At 38.6% G+C, this 27,084-nt stretch overlaps 1 protein-coding gene across 2 annotated transcripts in view; it reads left to right on the top strand.

Moving 5' to 3' along the window:
• The window catches only part of gnmt (glycine N-methyltransferase), a 20,756-nt gene extending 612 nt beyond the window's left edge, over positions 1–20,144 (top strand). Inside the window, exons 2-7 of one of the 2 annotated variants that reach the window (XM_016251501.1) lie at positions 6,265–6,392; positions 9,112–9,225; positions 9,301–9,443; positions 9,869–9,993; positions 18,627–18,817; positions 18,981–20,144. In XM_016251501.1, coding sequence (XP_016106987.1) covers positions 6,265–6,392; positions 9,112–9,225; positions 9,301–9,443; positions 9,869–9,993; positions 18,627–18,798 — 682 coding nt within the window. In that variant the 3' untranslated portion in view covers positions 18,799–18,817; positions 18,981–20,144. Of the gene's footprint in view, positions 1–6,264; positions 6,393–9,111; positions 9,226–9,300; positions 9,444–9,868; positions 9,994–18,626 lie in introns of both variants that reach the window. The other variant, XM_016251500.1, reaches the window with a different exon arrangement.
• Positions 20,145–27,084: the final 6,940 nt, after the last annotated feature.

The raw sequence follows: 27,084 nt of genomic DNA, 5'->3' as shown, positions 1-27,084 counted from the left end.
GTGTGTGTGTGTGTGTGTGTGTGTGTGTGTGTGTGTGTGTGTGTGTGGATAGATAGATAGATACACAACACAAGACTGCCAAAAACCGGTGACACCAACAAAAAATATGCTTGTTAAAATATATTTTGTTGGTACAGCATAAAGAGGTAATAATAAGTCATACCCCTGCAAAAAAATAAATAAATAAACATTTACTGGTGGTGAGGAAGTTACAGACAGTTAAGATTTTTGTACAATATATGACCACTTGAACATCTGCTCTCTGCCAATGAAACATGCACACAATAACTTGTCTAATAATATCTGCTGCTGCTGCTGGGCAGTGCTGTGTAGTAGCTGTATTTGGGCAAGGCCGGATTTATGCATAGGCATTCTAGGCACATGCCTATGCTCACTCATCCAGGGGGGGCCCAAACACAATGAAGAGAGATATATAATTTTTTTTTTAACTATGGGCAATCTACAACAGTAAAGAACCAAAACCCCAGAAGACAAATATTACGTTAGGGTAAAAATGACAAACTATTTCCATGTTTTCCTCCTTTTTATGTAGCTACAGAAATTGCGCTTTCTTTCTCCCGTTGTCATTCTCAGACACACTAAGATGCCATCTCTTAGTAGCGAGGTTCTTGAAGCAGTTCAACTAAAAGATTCGCTATTAGTAGACGCTGCTGCTGAGAGATGCACATGACGCAGGTATTCACACATGCTTAATCCCTCCCTCTCTCTCTCTCTAATAACTGCATTAGCCTGCATATCAATAGTCTGTTATTAGCTCTAAAAATTACATTTAGGAATTTTCAACGGAAGGTTTGGGATGAGGTGCGTAAGAAATTACTTGAACACATTCATGACAGATGTCTTGAAATAAATCATCTGAACAATGAACAAATGAGGTGGTTGTGACTCTAGGCCATTAAAATTGTTAGAGAAATAATGCACTCCCGAAAGTGGTATGGCCACAACGCCGGAGCCTATTAATGGAACGGTTCTCCGTTCTCAAAGAAAGAACTACATTTGATATTTATTGACTGATAATATTTACCAAAAGAAACGGTCGTAACACTGAACATAAGCGCTTTTTGTGATAGAAAACACTGTAACAGTTTCCACTGATTAGGAAATATTTTTGTTTGCTGGGGTGCTAATACTATATATTGATAAGGAAGGGGGGCCCAAACATTTGTTTTGCCTATGTCACGATAAGAGGTAAATCCGGCTTTGTATTTGGGGGAGTGTCTTCAATTGTTAACTCAGCATAACCTGCAAGACCTGTTTTCCATTTAGATGAACTCCAGCCCAGACATTTGTATTCTCCACACAGGCATGTCTGTAGCAGATATTTAACCACATATCAATTTAAACTGCAAATCATTTGTTTAAAGTCAGCATGAAATGGAAATTGTGACCGACTTTTCTTCCCTAATGTGATGTATATCCAAGTGAATCATCTTTTACAAGAACTATAGGTCAGGACTTCATCCATTTGGAATTGACTGAATCAAAGAAAGTTGTTTTGCAAACTAAATGGAGGCAGATCTGAATGCAAGTTTGTAGTCAGTTGTGGAGTGAGAAGTTGCTGGAGGGGAAGGATTGAAACTCGTCTGGCCATTGGACAGCCTTATTGCCCAGCCTTCACATCAATATACATGTCAGTAAAGAAATGCTGTTATGAGGGGAATAAAAGGGCACATTAACAAAACAAAAAAGAAGAAGAATTGTCCATTTTGATTGCATGGTGGCTTTAATAAGATTAATAGTGTCAGTACCAGCGCTCTTTCGATACACTGCAAAGCTGGATGTGTGATGTAGGAGAAAAAGACTTGACAAATGCATGCATCACTCTGCGTTTATTAAATGCATGTTTCAAATTGAATCACTATTTTGTGCATTTGTTTCATTAAAGTTCATTGACATTTCACTGAAGTTCATTTGTGCATGTAACTATATTTCAAATGTAGTAGAAGTGCCACGGATAGCGAGTTTGCTTAAAATTGATAATATATTTACACCATTAAATATAACTAGCTTTATTCCATCTTGTCATTATAAGCACATCATTCTGTTCTCTTTAATTTAGTCAGCCTTACAGCCCTTAAAAGTAGAAAATTGCTGCATGTAGGTGTGTTGAAAGTTGTCAAGTCATAAGTAGAATGCAGACGTAATTGTTTAAGTAATTCATTAAAGTGCTTTTGAGCATTTTAGAGCAGGAGTTTTCAAATAGATTAGATATAATTGAATAGATTATAGATTAGTCCATAGTTTAGTGTCAGTGAATATTAAAGCACAAAAAGACTGCCATTGAAGTCTGAATTTCTCTGTGTGAATGAATGGCACAGTTTCTCTTCTACACATACTGAAGTATATGTGACATTCATGGTGTTTCTAGCATTTTCTGTTTCACTATATAAGGGCATGAACTTCATTTCCAGAGCTGCTCTAAGAGATACTTCACTATTTAATTTGATAAAACAACCGTATATCACAAAGAAGCTCAAAAGTCTTCATGACAACCTGTCAAAATAAAGGTTTGGTTTTAACATGAGAGATATATATTACTATAGTACAGTAGAATGTGCTTCTCAAAATATTAATAATAAGTCAATAGTTGCAGTTAAAAAATAAGAAATAGTTGCAGTTTTTCTTCTGTGTTTTAAATCAACAGTAAACCTCTGTCATGTAGCACTTTGTTTGCCAAAAAGTAAAGTAATGGACATTTTTCTCATTTCTGCTGAAGTTCTGAAGCAGAAGTAATCGGATGTCTTCTATGGAGGTGAACAGGAGACTACGTGTTGCTGTTTTCTACATGTTGAGAAAACATGTTACATGTTTTTTTGCATTCCCATTTGCTCAAATAGCAAAAGAAAAACTCACGGCTTTCAAAAAGAGAAAATCGGAGAGAGATTGATATGAGAACAATGTCAGATTTACAGTCACTCCCACTGCTGTTGTATTAAAAACACCCTCACAGAAGCGTTAACTATTTGTAATTTCATGCAAAGGTAATATAATATAAAGTATAGTATATTTTCAATTAAAATATTTAAAAAACTTGTACAAACAGGATTTACGATGCTGATTATAATTGAAATGTCTTGAAATGAAACAGTCTTTGAAAAGAGTTTTCATTTGATTACCACTGTTTTTATAATAAGTGTGTTAAATCACAAAAAAAATTAATTTATTTTTAATAAAACAAAAAAAAAAAATTCTAAAAAATAAAACATTTCATAGGACCCTTTTATTATTTTTTAAATGTAACTTTTACTAAATTAAGTTGTATTCGTTTTATGATTTCAAATAATTAGACATGATTTTTGGTTACTTTTAAAACAGAGTCCAGAAAAAATATATATATATAAAAAAAAAAAATTGTAAATGGACATCCAATGGCATCTAAATGTTCCTGTGGCTCAGTGGTAGAGCATTGTGTTAGCAGCGCGAAAGATCATGGGTTCAATTCCCAGGGAACACACATACTGGTAAAGTATATAGCCTGAATGCACTGTAAGTTGCTTTGGATAAAAGCGTCTGCTAAATGCATAAGTTATATTGTATTAAGTGTGTGTAATTATGAGGGGGTCCTCTAATATTTCCAAGCAACCAGTAGTTCTAGCATTGAACCCCAATCATTTTAGTGTTTCTTAAATAAACTTGTTGGTAAGTTGATGAAATTAGTGCATTTTTCTTTACATTTTAATGCATTAGTTGCCCTCTCAGGAATCTATCCAGTAGTAATATAGTGGAGTTTCACTGAATGCTATTGGTTGCCTTGTGTGTGTGTGTGTGTGTTATAAACACTTAAACTTGTCAGCTTGCGATCATTAAATATGATGTTGCTAAAAAGAACATTATTTTGTGTATTTGGTGTAATGAAATGTGTTTATGCGGTTTAAGGTTAAAAAAACACATTATTTTCCACATACTGTACATTATTGTTTCTCCTCTATGCCCCGCCTTTCTGAAACACATCGATTTTTACAAAGCTCATCGGTCTGAAAAGCGAGGTGTGCTCTGATTGGCCAGCTATCCAGTGCTTTGTGATTGGCCGAATACCTCAAGTGTGTGATGGAAATGTTACGCCCCTTACCATATTGTGATGCCCTGTCCGGCCGGAGCGATGATTCAAAAACATGAAAATCCATTATAAATGAGGCATTTGGAGCATCCAGTGGGGACATAATTATGGATTATAACGACTTATACTGTCTTTTTACGCGTTGCGTTGCATCGCGCCGCATAAACATAAAACCATGTCTGCATTTGTGATCGGAGAAATGACAAACAACAAGCGCTACTCTACACTGCTCAAAACTCGCATTTGAATCATCAGTGGCAAATCTTTTAAATGAAAACGTACTTACAGTCTGTGAGTCAGAACAGCCGGCATTGTAGTCTACTCTTCCAGGATCAGGAAACAGTCATCCATAAAATGTGCTGCACACATCTGAATATTTGGGTTGAACTGTTCTGAAACAGTGTTGCAAATATAACTTAACCACTGATTTCTAGTCGTGTCCTTTTGGAAGGCCAAACAAAGTAGTTTCGCTTTCACAACGAAACACCCAGCGTCTTGACAACATGGCAGCGGCAACAACAATACTACAGCGAGAATAAAAGTTACACCTTCTTTCTTTGCATGAACATTTGGGCGGCGTTATGCAGATCTTCCCACATCGTGACGTAGACATGTGGGGGCGTGTTAGAATGAGCCATTTTAGGTAGGCGTAGTTGACTCTTAACTTTTATAAATAATATCTCTTTGGATTTGACACTTTAGTCTTTGCAACTTTACAGATCTTCTTTATGCACCAAGAGCTTGTAACACTTCAAAGAGAAAGGAAAAATTTAAATCGCATCATATGACCCCTGTAATATTCACTTGTTGTGTATGCTTGTGTGAATATCATAAAATAACATTAGGATGTGAGTAATTAACCTTTTTAAATTTAATATTTTACCAAATCTAAACTTATAAAAATCTAGTGTTCGAGTTTGATTCAAATGCAAAATCTGAGGGGGGAAAAAAGCAGTTATGTCTGGCAATTCTCTTTTGAGCTACTAGGCATCTAGTGGCTAAACAATGGCATTACATTACTCTAGAAGCGTGCGTTCTGCAAGTGAACGTCGCTTTATTGTGCCATCCCAAAGAGGCACAAAATCACTTTCACGGACTTTTAAATTAACTGTTCCCTCCTGGTGGAATGACTTGCCCAACTCAGTCCAAGCAGATGAGTCCTTAGCCATCTTCAAGAATCAACTAAAAACACATCTCTTCCATCTTTTTTTGACCCTCTAACTCTAGCACTCTCTATTCTAATTCTATTTTTTATAAAAAAAATTTAAAAACTTGCCCCTTTTAGACTTCTAGCAGCCTATTAATTTACTAACTGCTAGTCTTCTTTAAAAAAAAAACTAACACTTGCTTCTCTAATCTTTTTGTATTCTATTTGCTTTCGTTTTATTTATTATACAATTAACAAAAGCAAAAAAGGCCTCTAACACTAGCTTGCTTTGTTTTTATTTATTATATAATTTAAAAAAAACCCTTGCTACGTGTACTGCGTTAAGCTAACTGAGACTTGTTATAGCACTACCGTATCGTTGCTCTTGTTGATTTTGATTGCTTCCATTGTCCTCATTTGTAAGTGGCTTTGGATAAAAGCGTCTGCTAAATGTAAATGTACATACTGTATGAATATAATTTTTCCGGCCACCGGATGCCTCTAATTTTCCACTTTGTATTGGAATTTAAAAACCTGTCCTCTATTTTAACCATAAATGCTACACTAATTGAAGTATAATAAACATGTTAGAAAAAAATATTATTTTAAATGGTCATTAATGGATCATAATTATTGCACAAATTATATCATACCAGAAAAATCTCAAAATATTAAATAAGTATTATCGATTATATTATTGATCTAAAATACAGTACAGTTATTCAACTGATACAAAGTTACACTTAAGGTGTCTGGCCAAGGAGTTGTGTGACCCAAGTAAGGAATAACTGAGGGTTAAACTCAAGAAAAACATTAATGTTGTCACTTTATAAGTAAAGTGTATATACTGTTAAGTGTAGTCAGCATTGTAATCAATGCACATGCATTAACATTTACCAGAAATTCCTGGAAATATAGTGAAACTGTTGTCTATCCTGCCTAAACCGATTCAAACTCTGTTTTTCAACAGCTCTGATCAATACCACCAAGAGAGTCCAATCAATGCCTTCCTCCAATATATGTTTTTTTTTTTTTTTAGGGTGGATTCCATCATGTTGGTAGAAGAGGGATTCAAGGTGGTTAGTGTGGATGCCAGTGACAAAATGCTCAAATATGCTCTTAAAGAGAGATGGGAGAGGAGAAAAGAGCCCACCTTCGATAACTGGGGTAAGTGGAGATCCCTGTTTTGAGTGGGTGACTTTACTGTTATGTGAGAATTAGTTAAATGTTTCTTCATGGTCTGGGGTCTCATTTATAAACATTGTGTATGCACAAAATGGGTATAGAAATATCAGTAGCCCCTCACTGCAGAACAAAGATCCAGGGGGCGGGGTTGGATCCACATCTAGGGGGTGGAGATGGGTGGGTTTAGGGATCAGGGGGTGGAAACGGGCAGGTTTTGTCAAGATAATTCAGGAAAAGACTAGAGATTCAGTTGCAAGTGTTCAAAGGTTTATTTTCTGAAGACCAAACATAAAAAACACAGGAAAAGTGAGGGTGCAGATAATTCCTCAGCAACGCAGGGACTACAATGGGCAGATGACTGAGACCCGGACAACAGTCACAGGAGCAACGGACTCCACAGAGAAAGCAAGAGTTCCTCACAGTAACATGTGGTTCCACAATAGTGCGGCAGTCACTCCACAGGAATCATCCACAACGCACTCAAGTCGAGTGCAGCAAACGGGAGACAGGAGAACACAGAACGAGAGTGAGCAAACAATGATCCGACCGTGAATGAACATCCTGTTGTGAGACATAGATCCTACACTGTGGCATGAAAAATTGGGAGGGGGGGTCGCATCTTTGACACTTTTTTCACCATTGACTTCCAGAAAATGTTCTGACGGTTACTGTTAGGCAGTGCTGGGAAGGTTACTTTGTAAATGTAATCGGTTACAGTTTACAGGTTACCCTATTTAAAATGTAATCAGTTGTGTAACTATTTCAATTGCTTTATTAAAGTAATGTAACTGATTACATTGGATCACTTTTTGATTACTTTTCTAAATGTAAAATATTTTCTACTGTTAATCATTTTGAAACATTTAAAGCAGGCAGGGTTAACCTTACAGTAGAACTCAAAAATCAGTTAATCTTAAAGCATATGCATAAACCCAAATAGGAAATTAAACAGTTATCGAATAAGCATGCATCTTATTCTGTGTTCTAAACTCCTGAAACATTGGTGCTTCGTATTTTAGAGCAGTCACTGCAATTAAGAAATAAATGAATCAAATCTGTATGTGCGTGTTTGTGTGAAAACCCCCTTTGTAATTGTTAACATTTTCATAAGTATCTGTAGGCTAATTTAATTACACTTTTTTTTTTCTCAGTAACTGTAACAGATTGCATTTACATTTATTTTGTAAGTAAATTACGTAATTCCGTTACATGTAATTAGTTACTCCCCAACACTGGTGTTAAATATACAGAATATATGGGGAGTACAAACACTGATCTATAGTTGCCACCCCTCATTCTGCTCATGCCCCCTTTTTGCCACCCCAAGTATAAAATCTTGGATAGGTCCAGTGATAATAGCTTACTGTACAACCACAGCTGCATGAAGGTGTTGATGTCTTGTGTATGCATCTCCACAACATTATGAAAAATACCACTGTATTTGTAGTGGCGCGCCGAGTCAGACAATTGTATTTACACTGCAATATTTAATATAGGCTAAAAATAGCTAAAATATGTTCACCTTATCAGCAAAACGGCATAAATTTAATTCAATTTAAATTGTTTAAAACAATTGAAATACTTGGCCAGTGGGAAAGAATGATCTCAACTCTATTCTAAAATATTTATCTGAGAACTATTTTAAACAGTTTTGTTTTTATATTTATTCTGCAGTATAGCAAGGATACTGGATGATTTTTAGCAATAATAATTGTGTATGGCACAAATGGCATTTACAGTCCGTATCTCATATTCCCTTAATGTCTTTTACCTTTGACACTGTTGAACATAGTGTCACGTGAATGGAATGTGCATGGAAATGATATGCTGATAAGGTTATGCATAGTAAAACTAGGCGTTTTAAGCTCCATATATGGTGATTTCGGGGAGGCATACGCACAATCTTCCCATGACTGGGATTTATAAAGGGATTTTTGCGCAGGTTCTGGGGTACACATGGTTTTATAAATCGAAAAACTTTTGCGTTTAGTTTTATAAATGAGACCCCTGGGCCTTTTTGTCCTACGAATGAAATTTAGAATTTGCCTAAGTACAAGAAGATCCGTATTTATCAAACGTGCGCAGGCAGTTCGTACACACATAAGCAATCATTGTTGATAAATCCCACATGTGCGTAAGTAACATGCTCCTTCACGTTCACGGTCATTTGCATTCGGAAACGCCTCAAATGAACCATATATGGTGACAACACCTCCCTTTATAAATCACGTGAATGTATGTATCCTCACCGAAATCATGGCAAAGAAAACGGTACCGACTAAGAAGCCATTCTGTGCTCTCACTCTCAGCGTGGTCTTTGAAAACGCGTTCTCTGCAGAGCGCATTTTTTGCCAAGTCTTCCAATAACGCAAGATAAACCATTGCACCAAACAATTTAAAACCAGACAAATTATACATTGAGTGTTTATAACTGAAGGAAACACAGGACATATGTGGATTGCTTAATGTATACTGTGACATTCTTAAATGCGTTTTATGTGTAGTGTCGCTATTCTACCACTAGATTCTCTGCGTAAGCATGCTCAGAGGTGTGCTTGTATTTACACACATTATTATTCTACGTATAAGTACAAGTTGGTAGATCCCACACTTTGCGTGAAACTGTTCTTACGCACTCATTACACACACATCTGTGCATACGCACTGTTGATAAATGTGGCCCCTGGTCTTTTTATTTCAGTAATTGAGGAGGCCAACTGGCTAACATTACCAGAAGATGTTAAAAAACCTGGAGATGGGTTTGATGCAGTAATCTGTCTAGGCAATTCATTTGCTCATTTACCAGACTTCAAAGGTAAGAATACCAAACCAAAATATGTTTAATATTTTTATGGATTTATCTATTTAACTACTTTCTCATATTTCACAGGGGACCAGAGTGAACAGAAGCTTGCCTTACAAAACATAGCCAGCATGGCGAAACCTGGAGGGATCCTAATCATTGACCACCGTAACTATGATTACATTCTTGAGACTGGCCAAGCACCCCAAGGAAAGAATATTTTCTATAAGGTAGTTAAAGACCCACTGAGGAGTGCTGACCTAATTTTCAATGAAACAGGAAGTTAGGGTGAGACATATTGCGAGACATATTGTGCTTGGCTTTTGTCTGAAATCATGCATCTACTTGGTTTATTATTTTTTACATCAGGGCTTAGCTGCAAAACTGTGAAAAAAGAGACAAATTCTCAGAAATATTTTTTCCGTATTATCTGCCTAAACATGACAGGAATTAAAGGTGCAGTAATGCAATTTCTGAGAAACAGTGTTAAAAAATTTAAGTCAACATGCAAACAAACAATTCTGAATATTTGCTAGCTGTCTGTTCTGTGTGATGAAAAAATGGTGTTTAATTTTAAGGCTGTTAAACTAAAAGGCTTATGTGAAAGTCCAGTAATTCTGATGAAATATGGAAAAAATCAGTGCTTGTTTTTCAGAGTGACCTGAAACAGGACATCTCCACCTCAGTACTGTGGGTAAATAGCAAGCCTCACATGATCACACTGGACTACACTCTGGAACTGCCTCAACCAGAGGATGTTCAGACTCCACCTGATACAAGGTACTGTGACCTGAGCTTTTGATGCGGTCAGTTTTTGAGTGGTTGTGATCTGTGTAATTATAGATTACTAATTAGAACATGGATATAATTACAAAAAGAGAAAATAAAAATCTATCTATCTATCTATACATACACTACCAGTCAAATAAATGCAGGCTTGGAGAACATAAGATATTTTTATATATATATTTTTTTTTATATATATATATATATATAAAGTCCGGACTTAAATCCGATTGAGATGCTTAAACAGTCCATTCATGCTCGAAAACCCTCCAATGTGGCTGAATTAAAACAATTCTGCAAAGAAGAGTGGGCCAAAATTCCTCCACAGCGATGTGAAAGACTCATTGCCAGTTATCGCAAACACTTGATTGCAGTTGTTGCTGCAAAGCGTGGCACAACCAGTTATTAGATTTAGGGGGCAATTACTTTTTCACGTAGGGCCAGGCAGGTTTGGACAGCTTTTTTCCCTTAATAAAATAAACAATCATTTAAAAACTGCATTTTGTATTTACTTGCATTATCTTTGTGTAATATTAAAATTTGTTTGATGATCTGAATCTTTTAAGTGTGACAAATATGCAAAACATTTAAACAACAGGAAGGGGGCCAACACTTTTTCACACCACTGTATATATTTATTTATTTAAAGGTCTGATTCTCGCTATTAACAAACCTTTTGCCTCAATAAAATCCTAATTTGCTGCTTATTAATAGTTAACTACCTTAACAAAAGGTAGTTGTTAAGTTTAGGTATTGGGTAGGATTAGTGATGTAGAATATGGTCATGCAGAATATGTGCTTTATAAGAAATAATAAACAGCCAATATGTTAAGAATAGGCATGCTAATAAGCAACTAGTTAATAGTGAGAATTGGTCCCTGTACTAAAGTGTTAATTTTTTTTTCTCTCTCTGAATACTTGAATAATTAGAGATGCAAATTTATCTGGGCTGAGAATGGTGACAACCCACACTCATTTTAACCCTCTGAGGGCCGTTTGTCTATAATGCACACTTGGGATGTTTGAACCCCAGACAATAGGTGTGTGTGTGTGTGTGTCAGGGTGTCCTTAAAAAGTCTTAAAATGTCTTCAATAACGTTTTCCTAAAATAATGCCTTAAAAAGTCTTAAAATGTCTTAAACTCGTTTTCGATGGGTCTTAAATATTTTTGGTCTCATTACCACTAAAATATCTTCAGTCTGACGGACCTAATGACTGTTTACAATCATTGGACAGACCAAAGAAAACCCACGGTAAGTTACTGCGTCATCAGAGAGAATTGCAGTAAGTTAGCATAATACAGAATACAAGCTGGCGCTGAGGCTCTCTCTGTTTGTCTCGAGACTTCAGAACAAATGAGCGTGACAGCACACATAAACTCAGAAGAAACACACTGAGGTAAAAATTCAAAATGTTTAGTTTATTCATAACATGATATAGTTAAATAACACCATGACAAGTGAGCTATTTTGCTCAATATTCTCACGACGCAAAAAAACATTCAAAACACCTACAGAGTGCACGCATTACGTGAAGTCTAGTGCGCTCTTTCACTGCATGATTCAGTCTATTAAAATACATTCAGAATGATCACAAATTCAAGACATGGTGGCAGAAAATGTGTATATTTATACCACTTCATATAGTTAATCAAGTTCACACGGAAGAGTGCCTTTTGTTTCTCCAAAAATTACCATATACAAATGTGATATTGATTTTTTACAACAGTTCAATAAACTAGAAGTTTTATTAAGAGACTTACATTTTAGACACCATATTGCCTGTTTTTGCACTATTTCGCCAACAAAAATAATTCCAAACAAAGCCACAGCTCTGTTTTGCATCTTTGAGCATCATGAAGGTGTTTCATTCCCGAATAAATCAACTGTTTAAATGATTCAGTTCAGTCGCAATGACTGACTTAACAGTGACTTACTGCCACCTACTGGCGGTTTTAAGTGATGTTTTATTAACACATTTCGGGAGGAGCACGTACAGATAATTAACACGGCCATCTATCCAATCAGCACAAGAGAGAACCTCTATAAATAATCAAAGCAGCCTTACCTCCATTATCTCTAGTCTTTCAGCATTCGGTTCACTCCCTTTGCCATCTTATCACAGACCCAATTTCCCATCCAAAGAAGAGACCTATACTGGGGATTTTTTCAGATCCGCCGCAATTTGCCGGCCCCATGATCACTCCTTCCCCGCCAGACACGAGCACCAGGCTTCATCGCGGCCACTGCTCTTCTCGACCAGCCACACGCTCTAGCCAATAGACCGTGCAAAGCACCGAGCTTGCCTCGCTCGACACCACCATGAAATGATGCACAAGCTCTCCTTTCCTCGAACGCTGGGTCGCAGCAGCAGCAGGCCTTCAACGAGCCTGGGCCGCACCCCCAGATCTCACCGCAGCAAAGCCTCACTCACAGCCTTTCACCGCAGCTCTTCCGGCCGCAGCGCCGTACGCAGCCGGGCCTCGAGCTCTCGTAGCAGACGAGCTCGAGGCTGCCTCTGCTAGTGGCACAGGCCGCGTTGCAAATTAATTACATTTCAGGTGATGTAGCTAAAAGCAGGTTTTCGTGGCTAAAGTTTGTTAAATGATATTATATCATAAATGGATGTTGATGCCATTTTTTTTAAAGGGGTCATATGATGCTTTTTTAAAGATAATTATTTTGTGTATTTGGTGTAACAGAATATGTTGACATGCTTTAATGTTCAAAAAACACATTATTTTTCAAATACTGTACATTATTGTAGGTCCTCTAGGTCCGCCTCTCTCAAACGCTTCGTTTTCTACAAAGTCCCTCCTTCCGACAAGTGCAGTCTGCTCTGATTGGCCAGCTGACCCAGTGCATTTTGATTGGCCGTTTTGATCTAGTTTTGATTTGATTGATCTAGTTTTGCACACACACACACACAATGCGCAAAACTCCGAATTTGAACAGTCAATAGCAAATACTTAAAATAATAACAAAACAGTAGCTGATTCAGAAGCGCCAGATTGTCATAGCAAAGTCAGAATTACCTCCTCTCCTAGGTTCACGAAACGGTCGTCCATAAAATGCATTGCTGTTCTGTTGTAAGTAATCTTAAAGATTTCTAAATGCATCTTCTTTCGGAAGGCCAAATAAAGTGCTTTTGCTTTCGCCTAGAAACACACAGCGTCTCCCTGACATGGCTGCTTCAACACTAACTGTGGTTACTGAAACTACGCCTTCTTTCTTTGCGTGCACATTTGGGTGGCATTATGCTAATATTTCCACATAGTGAGGTAGATATGTGGGGGCATGTTAGAACGAGCCGTTTTAGGGGGGTGTGGCAGAGTCTTAACTTTGATAAAGAATATCTCTTTGGTTTTGCGACTTTAGTTTTTGCAACTTCAGGGATCTTATCTATGCACAATCAGCTTGTAACACTCCAACGAGAAAGGAAAACTTGAAATCGCATCATATGACCCCTTTAAAGCAATTTAAAAAAAAATAATAATAAATGCCTTTTTTTCCCCAAAGTTAATCATCCACACTGAAATGTCTGAAAGCGTTATATTAGCCTTACTGTGGATGTATAAAACCTCACTGAGATGATACAGACGGAACAGACATAATACGTTTCACGCAGTTCTTCTGACAGGATCTATTCATTTACGGAAATATTTCACCATCCACTGACGCGCCCACGGCACGCTCACTCAGAATTGATGTAAAACGCAACTGCCCTCATGTTTTGCCGCAGGACAGCAATCGTGAGTACATTTTCTGCCATCTTTTTAGGACTGTAATATGACGAGCGTGCAAAGTAAATATCTTTAGCAACAGTGAGAAAGTGAATAGCACATAACTGCAAAATTAACGTTACTGGTATAAACATGTCTGTTGGTACAATGCGTTACACGACTAAACATGCTTCATCGTTTTCAAAATCTTCCGTTTCTACAACATGAAAACAGCATTTTCAAATTTATCCGCTCTGGAAAGTGTTTTTAAAGCTCTGTTTTCCTAGACTCCTTGTTTTAGCGTGGATGGAAGGCCAAAACAAGAGGAAAAGATGTGTTTTCAATGGAAACTTATTAATGTTGCCAAATCTAACAACAAATTGCTAAGTCGGCAACACCGCAGGCTACCCAGGCATTTCAGCTTGTCCCACTAAGTGTCACTAACCCTTCCACTTTCTCGCAGCCTATAGCTACAGCAGCCGAAGCAAGCGTGAAGCTGCTTCTGCTTGCAACACAGGCCCTCACATCTCAGTATTTCTGTCCTGTTACTTCTGACCCCCTTTTTTCCTTTCAGCGGCCCCCAGCTCCCACACGCCTCCACTAATGGCGCAGGCCCCAACGCCCGCCATTCCCCCTCTCTTTCCCCCTCTTTCTTCAGCTATCGCTCCCGGAGTCGTCCCAAGCGTGAGCACGCCTCCACTAATGGCGCAGGCCCCAACGCCCGCCATTCCCCCTCTCTTTCCCCCTCTTTCTTCACATATCGCTCCCGGAGCCATCCCAAGTGTGAGCAGCTATCTTTCCTCCTCCCCTTCGCATGCTCGCCCTTCCTTCTCTCTATCTTCCGCCACGCCCCTACCCATCCCTCCGAACACTCTCACCTTGGAACCACCCCCTGTAGCCAGCATCATCAGGACACAGATTTTGTCAGAAGCCTTCAAGACCTACGTGCGGTCAGACCGCTTCCATATCAAAGAAGCTCACCGAATCCTCATCAGCCGACCCCCTTTAACGCCAGTCCATCCCTGTTCACTCGAACTCCTGACCCACCATAGCTAACCCCCTTTAACATCACCTAATCCATCTATAATGGCCCATCCCCACTCCAGCCATCCCAACAGCACCCCGCATCCGCAGGAGCCTTACCTAATTCCCACACTGCCGCAGCAGTCCCCGCCCCGGCAGGAGCTTTCCTATATTTCCCCACTCCCGCAGGAGCCTCATCTAATTCCCACACTGCCTCAGCAGTGCCCGCTCCCGCAGGAGCCTTTCCGTATTTCCCCACTGTCCCTGCCCCGGCAGGAGCTTTTCCCTATTTTCCACACTGCCGCAGCAGTCCCAGCTCCCGCAGGAGCTCTTCCATGTTTCCCCACTGCTGCAGCAGTTCCCGCTCCCACAGGAGCCTTACCTAAATTCCCACACTGAAAACTCGTAAAACTTCCCGCTTCCGCAGAAGCCACTTTCTCTTTTCAGATGCCGTAGCAGTTCCCACTCCCACAGGAGTTTTCTTTTCAGATGCCGCAGTAGTGCCCGCTTCAGCAGAAGCCTCTAATTCTTTCTGCTAAAGCCTCAGCAGTGCCGCTACTACAAACGACGTCCAGCACCCCACCAATTTTAAGCTTTGCAAATTTTGGGGGGTTATCAACGCTCCTCTCTGGCTGCTGTCCTGTACTAATTGCATCTTTGGGGGAGTGCTTTGGGTCCGGGCTTAGACCCGAGCTCGGACCCCTCTCCCCGGACAGGGGGAGTACCCCGGGCTCGAGAGTAATTACCGAGCTCGCCAAATACGCATAACCTTTACTCTGTTCATTATATGTAAGTGTGAACTCGTGAAGTGATGTTTTAGTAGCAAATTTCGGGAGGAGCACGCGCAGATAATTAACACGGCTCAACATTTCTTATTTGTATGCTCACAAATGCATTTAAAACACTAATCTCATAACATTATTTATTGCAGTTGTAATTATTGTTATTTGCAGTGTAAATTATTTAATCTGACTGGTAGCAGCCCTATAGTGTATATTGAATTTATTGATAAATTGTAATAATTTGTAAGATGTAAGATGATGCATACATCTAAAAAGGTTAAAAATAGGCCTTTGTAAAGGTAAATATGCAGATTTAAGTATGTAAAAGCTGATAGAACACTGATTTTTACTCCACCAAAAATCTCAGAGATGCAGTTATTTTGCAGGGATATTTTGTATGGAATATTGTCTGCTGACATGAAAAGTTCACTGTATATCGTAGTAATAAATATAATTTATTACAGCAATTATATTTTGTTTTCTTTTTAATTTATACACATTAAATATTACATATATGTATGTAATAAAATGTGTATTTCCATTACAGGTTTAGGTCTTACATTTCATATAAGGTGGTATTAAAAAGGTCTTAAAAAGTCTTAAATTTAACTTGTTCATGTCTGCAGAAACCCTGGTGTGTGTGTGTGTGTGTGTGTACTGGTTTATATATCCTGGTGGGGACTTAAACCTGACTACACACAGACTCATGGGGACTCGTGTCACGGTGGGGACCTAAATTGTGGTCCCCACGGGTACAAAACTTATAAATCATACAGAATTAAGTTTTTTGAAAATCTAAAAATGCAGAAAGTTTCCTGTGAGGGATAGATTTAGGGGTAGGGTTGGTGTAGGGCAATAGAATATACGGTCTGTACAGTATAAAAACCATTACGCCTATGGAGAGTCCCCACATGGATAGCTGACCAGACGTGTGTGTGTGTGTGTGTGTGTGTCTGTGTGTGTGTGTGTGTGTGTGCAGTAAAATTTAAAGAAGATTTACATTTTCAATGACAATTGGGGGGTCAGTAACAAAAGTAGCAGTCAATATTTGGTGTGACCACTAGACTACAGTGCATCTCATCCTCATGGACTGCACCAGATTTGTTGGTTCTTGCTTTACGATGCTACCCCACTCTTCAACCAAGGCACTTATAAGTTACTGGACATTTCTGTGGGGACATGTGGGTACACGTGGTTTGCCACTGCAAGAAAGATCAGCTGTCCTTCCTGTCTCCCTGTATCACTGTCTTAGGCATCTTACATTACATACATTGAAGTTTATTGCTTTGGCCACATCTGCAGTTCTCATGCCTCCCTGCAGAAGGCCTATGCCTTCATGCAGGTGAGCAGGGGCCCTGGATTTTCTTCTGGTGTTTTCAGTCAGTTGAAGGTTCCCTTTACTGTCCTAGTGGCCTGTTCAGTTAAATCAACACTTGAATAGAACTTTTTCATTTCATTTTTTAACATTAAGTAGCTTGGTAATATGGCAATTATTTGCTCACTCTCTCTTTTTTTTTTTCCCCTTCCTTTTTTTTTTTTTTTTTTTTTTGTCAATCACTTACCCCCATGTTGTTCCAAACCCGTAAAAGCTTAATTCGTCTTCGGAACACAATTTAAGATATTTTGGATGAAAACCGGGATGCTTGTGACTGTCCCATTGACTGCCACGTAAATTACACTGTCAAAGCCCAGAAAAGTATGAAAGACGTCGTCAGAATAGTCCATCTGCCATCAGTGGTTCAATCTGAATTTAATGAAGCGACGAGAACACTTTTTCTGTGCAAAGAAAACAAAAACAACGACTTTATTCAACAAATCGTCTCCTCTACGTCAGCGCCAATTTGGAGAATATCCGCTGGACGCAAATAACGTACCTTGTTCTGTGTCAGCCGCGCCACAAGGATATGCTGTTTTCCTTCAAATCAAAGCGTAGAAAACAGCATATCCTTGTGGCGTATCCAAGACAGGAAGGACAGCTGTTCGTGTGTGTCCCCACCCTCCCCCCAGAAATGTCTGGGAACTTGGAGGTGCAAGGATAACCTCTCACAGCAAGAGCTAACAAATCTGTTGCAGTCCATGTGGATGAGATGCACAGAAGTACTTAAAGCAGCTGATGGTCACAACAGATACTGACTGTTACTTTTGAAATTCCAAATTTGTTTGATTTTCTTTTGAGTTACACAAATGAAATGAAATATCTGAAGAATGTTTCAGCTGTTTTGTCCATAGAATTAAACAATAGGGGCATAAAGATAGCGTAAAAGTAATCGATACAACACCAGTTTTCTGAAGTGAATGTTCACTTTGTATGATGAACAGAACGAAATGTAGTTGCCATCATGGTTAGGTCACCCAAAAATTTAAATTCTGTCATCATTTCCCAAACCCATAAAACTCTTTTAATTCCACTTCAAAACACAAATTAAGATGTTTTTAATAAAACCTGAGAAAGTTCTGTCCCTCCATTAAAAGTCTGTGTCTGTTTTTACATCCATTTGCAGTAAATTTGTCCTCTCCATCTTTAACTGTACTGAGCAAGAGCAAACTATGCAAACTAGCAGTGACGCTTGCAAAACTGTTATCTTACAATTTATTATTATCTATACCTTTAAAACAATCATCCATATATTATCTAAAATACAGTATGCACAATCTGCAATAATACACCATCCAGTGATGTCATCCTTTGTTTATACATTTAAAATAAAAAATTAAAATAATAATAATAATAAAAAGATAAGATGTATGAATGATTTGTCTGATGACTGATCAGATTTCGTGTGCTAAGTGGCCAAACAATTAGTGCATCCCTAGTACATGCAAAATAATTTCTAGTAAGCAATTAAGATAAATGTAAATTACTTGTGGAATTCCAATAAATATGTTGCTCACCAAGTACTCAGAGTCATGGCTATTTAGATGTTTGACACAAAACGGTTGCTGAACGGTTCTTTCGATACCTCACTACTTGAGGTTTTCACTAACTGTAGCTATTTTAAATGAAATAAGTGGTGTGTGTGTGTGTGTGTGTGTATCAGGAATTGGTTATACATAATGTTACATGCATGATGTTTTGTCACGATGTCTTTTCTGTCTTGTAGTAAATTCCGCCTGTCATACTACCCCCATCGTTTGGAGAGTTTTAAGGAGATTTTGAGAGCATCGTTCTTTGGAAAATGCGAGCACAATGTATATGGAGACTTCAAGCAATACACCCCAGGGCAAGGAGAGGTGCCCTGTTATTTCATTCATGTGGTTAAAAAGACTACTTAAAGCCACATGCATTCTGCCATTTTATTTCATCTTCACATGGAAAAATGGTTGTGAAAATTGGTGCTTGCATGACAATACAACTGCAGGTAGTTCTTTTGCTTTGAAAGTGAAAATGTACCTCATTTGAACTGGTAAGAGGTCTACATGATCTTCCCTCATGCTTAATTTGAATAAATATCGTTTTTCTCTTTTTATTTACTCTTTCATGTTACACATTCTTAAGCATGAAAAATATACATGTACATTGTACTTTACAGAACACTGCTGAGAGCATGTCACACAGAATGTGTTTTTGTGTTCCACTGTGCTGCTTAATTGTTTTGTTTTTTTCTATGTAAACATGCGCTAGACAGATGTCTTTGTCCATTGATCCACGTCAAATTACAGAAGTCAAACTAAAAAGATAAATGCATAAAAACCCCTGATTTTTCACCCCTGAATATTAAAGCATTATGGAATATGCTATGTAATATAAACAGATAAGTAAGTATTATAAGAACGGTTGTTATACAAGTCCACAGGTATAGCCATGCTATTCAGACTAACAACACTAATCGTGCTGTAATATTACTTTTAAAAACTAGCAATATAATTATTTCCAGTCACTCTGTTTGGAACGGTGTAGCAAAAATAGACAAAGCTGAATTAGCGATTCATACTGTGTTTTCGAGAAACACACAGTGTGAATGTTTTTGAACAAATTGTGTTATGTTAATAATTTAATTGCTCACTTATAAAGACAGTTGTTTCCAACTACTGGCTTAACATTGTAACCTGAAGAAAGAATCGCTGAAAAATCCTTAGCAATTATACAGTCGGCCTGTTTGGAACATGGTGCAAACACAGATAAACAAGATGATACAAACAGTGTAAGTAAAAGCGTGATTAGGGTCTACATTAATCGTTACACATAAATCGTAATAACTTACACATACATAATGAACCATACACAGTATAAATATAGCCATACAAATATGTATTACTGAAGGTTCAGACAAATACATATCACTGCTGTATGTCTTTCAAAAATGATTTAAAGTGCTGATTTAAATTTTTCAGGGTGATTTAAATATACACTGGCTAATACATAGTGTAATGATCTGTAGGTATGCAAAGATTAAAGTTTACTGGGCCTTTTTTTTTTTTTTTCAATGTTCAAACTGTATTTTCTTTAACAACTTATGTAGTTAAAGCCGGTGTTTCTTTAGGTTTGCTCATTGAGGGTTGTAAGGCTTTATTTCATTTTCCTTCATGTGTTTGACCCATATCAAATTCCTTCGACACTCACACAATGTCAAGACTGTCTGGTGTTGAATTCCAAAATAAAAGCCCTCCAAAAATGAATATATAACCTTCCCCTTCTGTGTCCTCTGTCCTTTTTTTAAAAAACAATAAGGCTTGCTTAGTTGGGGTTTAAAAGACTATTAATATTGAGAAATTAATATTAATTATTAATAAATTATTATTAATTACTATTAATATTATTCAGCTGCACTGACATTATCATACCTCAACCTCCATTGCTTTCAATAAGAAACCTTTGTCATCAATAGACAAACACGAAGGGCAGGGAATTTTATTGTCATGATGAAATTATATATTGGGTAATAATTGTGCCATCATGACATATATGTTGGAGTATGATTTTCAATTTGAGCAGCCACAACAATTTTATTTATATTACATTACGCTATTTAGACATTTTTGAGCACATAATCCAACCCCCAAACCTAACCATTTTCAAAATAAAACACAGGATATATCTGAAAGATAGTATCACAGTCAGGATTTATTCAAAAAGTACAAATATCCCATGTCCTCCAAAGCCGAACGAATGATTGATTTGTGTGAGGAACAGACACAATCATGTCTCCATCCACCGGAAAGTTTAGATTCTGTGCATACATTCAAAAATTGCCACCAGAAGAAGCATTACATCAGCTTTGGTTATGAAATGCCATTAGCTCTTGTGTGTCTCGTGACCAATTGCATCATGCTAAAGTTCGGGTGTAGCTTTGAAATGAGATATGATATGACCATGTTAACATGGAAATAAAATGTGACAACATGCCCCATAGGTGGGGCACATTGTAACGACCATATGACAGCTTAAAATTGTAATATTTATATATATATATATAAATTATGTATATAAATACATTATATATATGTGTATATATATATATATATATATATGTGTGTGTGTGTGCGTGTGTATATATATACATACATACACACAAGGCAAACTAAAATAGTTTGTCAAAATAAAATTATTTACTTTTTCAAAAAAAATATTTTTTTTAGGAATTCAAAATAAACTAATTTTGGAGTTTGACAATGAACACACTGCAACATTGCTTTACAGTTCTTGAAATAATAATTTCTTTATTCACCTGTCTCTTATGATTTCACATTAAAATTCATGAAAGTAATTAATGTAAATTACATCGCTAATGTCATAGAATAGCATAGATCTAATAATAGCTGGGCACATTGTAACTCAGTGTAATGTTTCCCATCTGCGCAACTGGAATTTAAAACAGGTTAGCAGGGTTGCCAGGTTTTAAACAGAAAACCCGCCTAATTGCTACCCAAAATGTACTCCGTTACTAACATAACCTCGGTTCCCTAAGATACGGGAACGAGCACTGCGGGAACGCTTATGGGGAAAACTCCTTTTTCTCTGATAACTGAAGCCTTTTTCAATAATGCAGTGTAACTGCACCAACTCCATTGGTTCAGGCAGTGAAATGAAAATGAACCAGTGGCGAAGTAGCAGAGCTGCACAAGCCTATGGCCACGAAGTCTGTCAGAGCCCACCAGAATGGCCGAGTACATCTGGCTATATAAGTGGGCATTCTGGCATAGGATCCTCAGGTTAATTCGAATGAAGCAACGGCACTGAGTCATAGCACGGCTAGGGAACCAAAGTTGCGTTAGTAACTGAGTACATTCCCTATTGATACTTCACTCGTACTGCATCGCTAGACGCTTATGGGGAATCATTACAATCCCGCCGTGCCATGACAGAGGAATGACTATTATATGAACTGGCCTTAAGCATCTAAGGCAGGGGTGGCGAACGTCGGTCCTGGAGAGCCGCAGCCCTGCAGAGTTTTGCGTCAACCCTAATCAAACACACCTGAACAAGCTAATCAAGGTATGAAGGGTTACTAGAAAGCTACAGGCAGGTGAGTTTTAATTAGGGTTGGAGCTGTACTCTGCAGGGCTGTGGCTCTCCAGGACCGTAGTTCGCCACCGCTGATCTAAGGGCTCAGCGGAACCAAGTATAGCAGGGTAAGCCCCGCAGGAGGCAAGAGGGCTGAACTCGCAGAGGTCAGTCTAGCCTTGGATAATCGTTCCAAAAAAGATCCTATAAGCTGCTACATAGACCTTGAGGGTGGAATGGGAATGGCCCTTATCCAACAGCTCTTAGAGGAAAGACAATATCACCGATATGTCACAGGAAGTTAAGTCTTTAGGTTGTGCACCAGGTAGAGAAGACAGACCATTTAAGAGCATAGAGGCATCTCGTAGACAGGGCTCTAGCCTGTGAGATAGTATTTAAGACACTATTGGGGGGGGGTTGTAGGTTCCCATCGAGAGCCCATAGGTGCAGAGCCCACAGTTTGGGCTGGGGGTGCCATATCATCATGTTCGCCTGAGAGAGAAGGTCTTGTCTCAGGGGAATGGGCCAGGGGCCTGCTATCAGCAACCGAGACAGCTCTGAGAACCAAAACTGGTTCCTCCAGAGCAGAGCCACTAGGAAGACCATGTGTTTGTGTTCCCTGATTCGCCTGATTTCCTGGGGAATCAAAGCGATCGGTGGAAAAGCGTAAAGGAGGAGGTTGGGCCAGTCGTAGGCCAACGTGTCCATGTCCTTCAAAAAGTAAGGTGGGCAATGAGAGTTGTCTTTTGAGGCAAAGAGGTTGAGCTCTGCTTTGCCAAAGATCTCCCAGATTCTTAGAACCGTTTGCGGATGGACCGTCCACTCCTCTGACACGGGACACTGAGATGTCTGCACCTTGGTTCAATATGCCCGGCACATGCGTTGCCCTTAATGAGCGCAAGTTGAGGTGTGCCCATTCCAAGAGTCGTTTTACCATCTTGTTGAGGCGCTTCAAGGTGAGCCTGCCTTGGTGATTTATATAAGACACCACTGTCATACTCTCCAAACAGACCAGTACATGTCGTCCCTTCAGGTCTGGTAAGAAGGTCTGAAGGGCTCGACATACTGCCAGCATCTCGAGGCAGTTGATGTGTAGCCGTCCTTCCGTGTCCAACCTGGAGCCGAAGGTCAGTCTGCCCTCGCACAAACCTCCCCAACCCTTGTTGCATGCATCTGTCAAGACAACCTTCCTTCTGTGGACAATACCCATGGTCACACCCCGCTCAAACCATTGAGGGTCTCTCCAAGGGGCCAGAGCTGCTACGCAGGCCTGGTCCACCTTGACTCAAAGGCATCCGTGGGGCGGAACTTGCGGTTTTAGCCAGTACTGAGGCCTAGTATCTTTTGAAACATCTTGAGAGGGTGAGAGGCTCCAATTTTGAAGGAGGCCGTGAGATACTGAATGGCCTGTGTATGTTCTGGCACGACTAACACCCTCATTCAGGCTGAGTCGAAAACTGCTCCCAGGAACAGAATCCGTTTAGCTCTTGGCAACATTGACCCTGAGTCCCAGACATTCCAAATGGCTGAGGAAGAGGAATCGGTGGGATGGTAGCTCAGCCTCTGACTGGCTATGATGAGCCAGTTGTCGAGGTAATTCAGAATGTGAAGTCCCGTCTGCCTCAGAGGCAGACTTCATAAAAGTGCAAGGAGCCAGGGACAGCCCAAAGGGGAAGGACCGTGTATTGATAAACCACTCCCTTGAAGGTGAATCTCAAGAATCGTCTGTGATCAGGGGCTATCTGGCTGTGAAAGTAGGCGTCTTTCAGGTCCAGAAAAAAAACAGTCCCCTGGGCATATTGCGAGAGGATCTGTTTCAACGTAGTCATCCTGAACAGCCGTTTCATGGGGTCCAGGTTGAGGTTCCTGAGGTCGAGTCACACCCCGCTCAAACCATTGAGGGTCTCTCCAAGGGGCCAGAGCTGCTACGCAGGCCTGGTCCACCTTGACTCAAAGGCATCCGTGGGGCGGAACTTGCGGTTTTAGCCAGTACTGAGGCCTAGTATCTTTTGAAACATCTTGAGAGGGTGAGAGGCTCCAATTTTGAAGGAGGCCGTGAGATACTGAATGGCCTGTGTATGTTCTGGCACGACTAACACCCTCATTCAGGCTGAGTCGAAAACTGCTCCCAGGAACAGAATCCGTTTAGCTCTTGGCAACATTGACCCTGAGTCCCAGACATTCCAAATGGCTGAGGAAGAGGAATCGGTGGGATGGTAGCTCAGCCTCTGACTGGCTATGATGAGCCAGTTGTCGAGGTAATTCAGAATGTGAAGTCCCGTCTGCCTCAGAGGCAGACTTCATAAAAGTGCAAGGAGCCAGGGACAGCCCAAAGGGGAAGGACCGTGTATTGATAAACCCCTCCCTTGAAGGTGAATCTCAAGAATCGTCTGTGATCAGGGGCTATCTGGCTGTGAAAGTAGGCGTCTTTCAGGTCCAGAAAAAAAACAGTCCCCTGGGCATATTGCGAGAGGATCTGTTTCAACGTAGTCATCCTGAACAGCCGTTTCATGGGATCCAGGTTGAGGTTCCTGAGGTCGAGGATGAGTCATAAGCCACCATCCTTTTTTGGGGACGAGGAAAAAATGGCTGTAGAAGCCTGACTCGCTCTCAATTGGAGAAACCGTTTCCCCAATGCTTCCTTTGTTTTTCCATCAAATGTATTCTATCTAGGTGGTTGAATAAAAATATTTTGACTTTATATTTAATAATTACCTGTAGTTAGCATCAGGTAGCTAGTTAGCAAGTGTGGGGCAAAACGCCCCCTTGGTACAAATTAAATTGTCATTTTTTCATGTTATTAGATTTTTAATAACAATTAACTATGATAAATATTCTGGACACATTTAACTTTTGTTTCACAGAAAGAAAATACACAATCCTTAATGGGGGCATGGGGGCTTCCCTGTATGACACAATGTATAATGAGGAACGCAAAATCTGTTGTTTTATTGTTGTTGTGATTGTTAATAATGATAATAAATTATCATTATTATTATTATTATTATTCAAAAGCGTCATGCATTCAAACCGAGCATTCAAATCACGTTCCCTTCCTTTTTGTCCAGTCTGGCACCTTGATGAGCACAAATGATGCTCAAACATGCTGTTTTAGTTCCGTTGTTTTTAAGCCAATCACTTCTTCGTCAATGGAGGAAACGGGGTTTTAACAAGACGATATTCTTTTAATTAACGCCTTTAAATATATTATTGTTAACTGCTAAATACAGGAATTTTAATGTCAGTGGCAAATGCAAAACAGACGATTCTCAATCCGGTAATTTGCATCTGTTGATTGCTGTTCGAGATTGACATGCTAAATAGCCGACTGACCACCCAGCAAACAATTTTGCTTTTAAAAGATGTCTATTAGACGTCTAAGTATAGCCTAGACATCTAGGCTAAAACGAGGCTAAATTTGGACTGTCAGTGAAAATCTAATAGACGTCTAATCATAGCCCATTTATATACTAGTCATCAATTAGACGGCTATTAAACGACTACATATATACCTCTAATAGACGGTGAATATGGGTCTAGGCTAAAACAAGGCTAAATTTGGGCTGTCAGTGAAAATCTAATAGATGTCTAATCATAGCCCAAGAATAGACTAGTCATCAATTAGACTGCTATTAAACAACTACATACGTATACACATCTAATAGACAACAAAATGGCAATCCATACATACAGCTTTTACTAAGAAAAATAAATTTTTTGACAACTTAAGACAATACAAAATGATGAAAATACAAACTAATTAATGACAAAATAAAATGTTATAAATACAATACACTTATAAATATTATGATATAAAAATCTGGAGTTTTTAAACAAGATAATAAAAATATAAAAATGAAAAAATAAAATATTTTAAATAACTTAAGATATTTAAAAGAAAAAAAAATCTCATACAAATCAAGAACATGTTATCACACTTAACATTAAAACATTACGGATAAATGACAACATAAAAAAAAGATGAACCCTTTTGTTGGTTTACTTTTAACAAATAAAACAACCAACAGTGAACTTAAAGGAAATTATTAATTATTGGTTTTATTTCTTGTTTAAAATGCCTCCCAACTGCATTCCTCAAGTCCAACTCTGTTGCTGCCGGGAAGTTGGTCATCACAGCATCTGCCAAATAAGAAGAAAAAAAAGCACAAGAAAAGCTTGACATAATTTTTTACTTTAATTACACTACTTGTGACAGGGAGTCATTCTCTTTTGCTTGGATGCCAACTAAAAACAAAAACGAGATATATAGTGTATCACCATTCAGTGTGTTAAAAAAGAGAAAAGCTCTCTGGTAAATGTTGTGTGTTTTATACACATACCTCTGATGATCGAGAACAGTGCAGTCTTTTCAAATGCCTCTTTCTGCAGCGGACCACCCCCCTTCATGTTGAATTTGGATATTGAGGGAATTTTTTTAAAACCCTAAAATATAATGCAGATTGAGGTGGTTAACAATTGCAGACAAAGTTTGACATTTCAAAATGACCAGTAAAGGAATTATTTTTTACATTTCTGATTTGCGATGTAGCTTATTGAGTATTGACACCACAATTTTTGATTAATGTGGCAAGATTGGTAGGCTTTATTCAGTAATAAATTCAATATAATAATTAAAATAAATGATGGATGAAATCTTTTCTCATGAAAGATGAGAGCTTTAGTGAGGAAATGTTGTTTTTTGGGGGGGAGGGGGGGGGGTTACCATTGCTGCCAGAAACCTTTTCCAGATGTTGAAACTCCTCTTCAGTTTCTCCAATTCTTCTGAGTGTGTTCACTGTATAAATTTATATGGATTAATCTTTGTCAAAGCTGTGTTTGTTCTGTTGTTTGCTCTTTGCTCTTCTTGCACTGTTTTAAAATCGACTGAGTTTGTAAACACATACAAATGATAAAACTTTTACTCTATTAAATTTTGCAATTAATCCTCTGAATACATGCGTGCTGAACCATGCAACCATAGATCACTATCAACTACGATCTGCTCCCTTCACTAAAATGTAACGGTTCCTAAACATAACAAATAATATAGATAAATAATGAATACGTCAAAACGAAAACACAGATACTTACAAGACCAAGTAGGAATGTCCTTTATC

This window comes from Sinocyclocheilus grahami, unplaced genomic scaffold (assembly GCF_001515645.1).
Source record: "Sinocyclocheilus grahami isolate Dianchi unplaced genomic scaffold, SAMN03320097.WGS_v1.1 scaffold1048.1, whole genome shotgun sequence".
Taxonomy (NCBI): domain Eukaryota; kingdom Metazoa; phylum Chordata; class Actinopteri; order Cypriniformes; family Cyprinidae; genus Sinocyclocheilus; species Sinocyclocheilus grahami.
The sequence above is the reverse complement of the archived record's forward strand: the minus strand, read 5'-3'. Positions and strand labels throughout refer to the sequence as shown.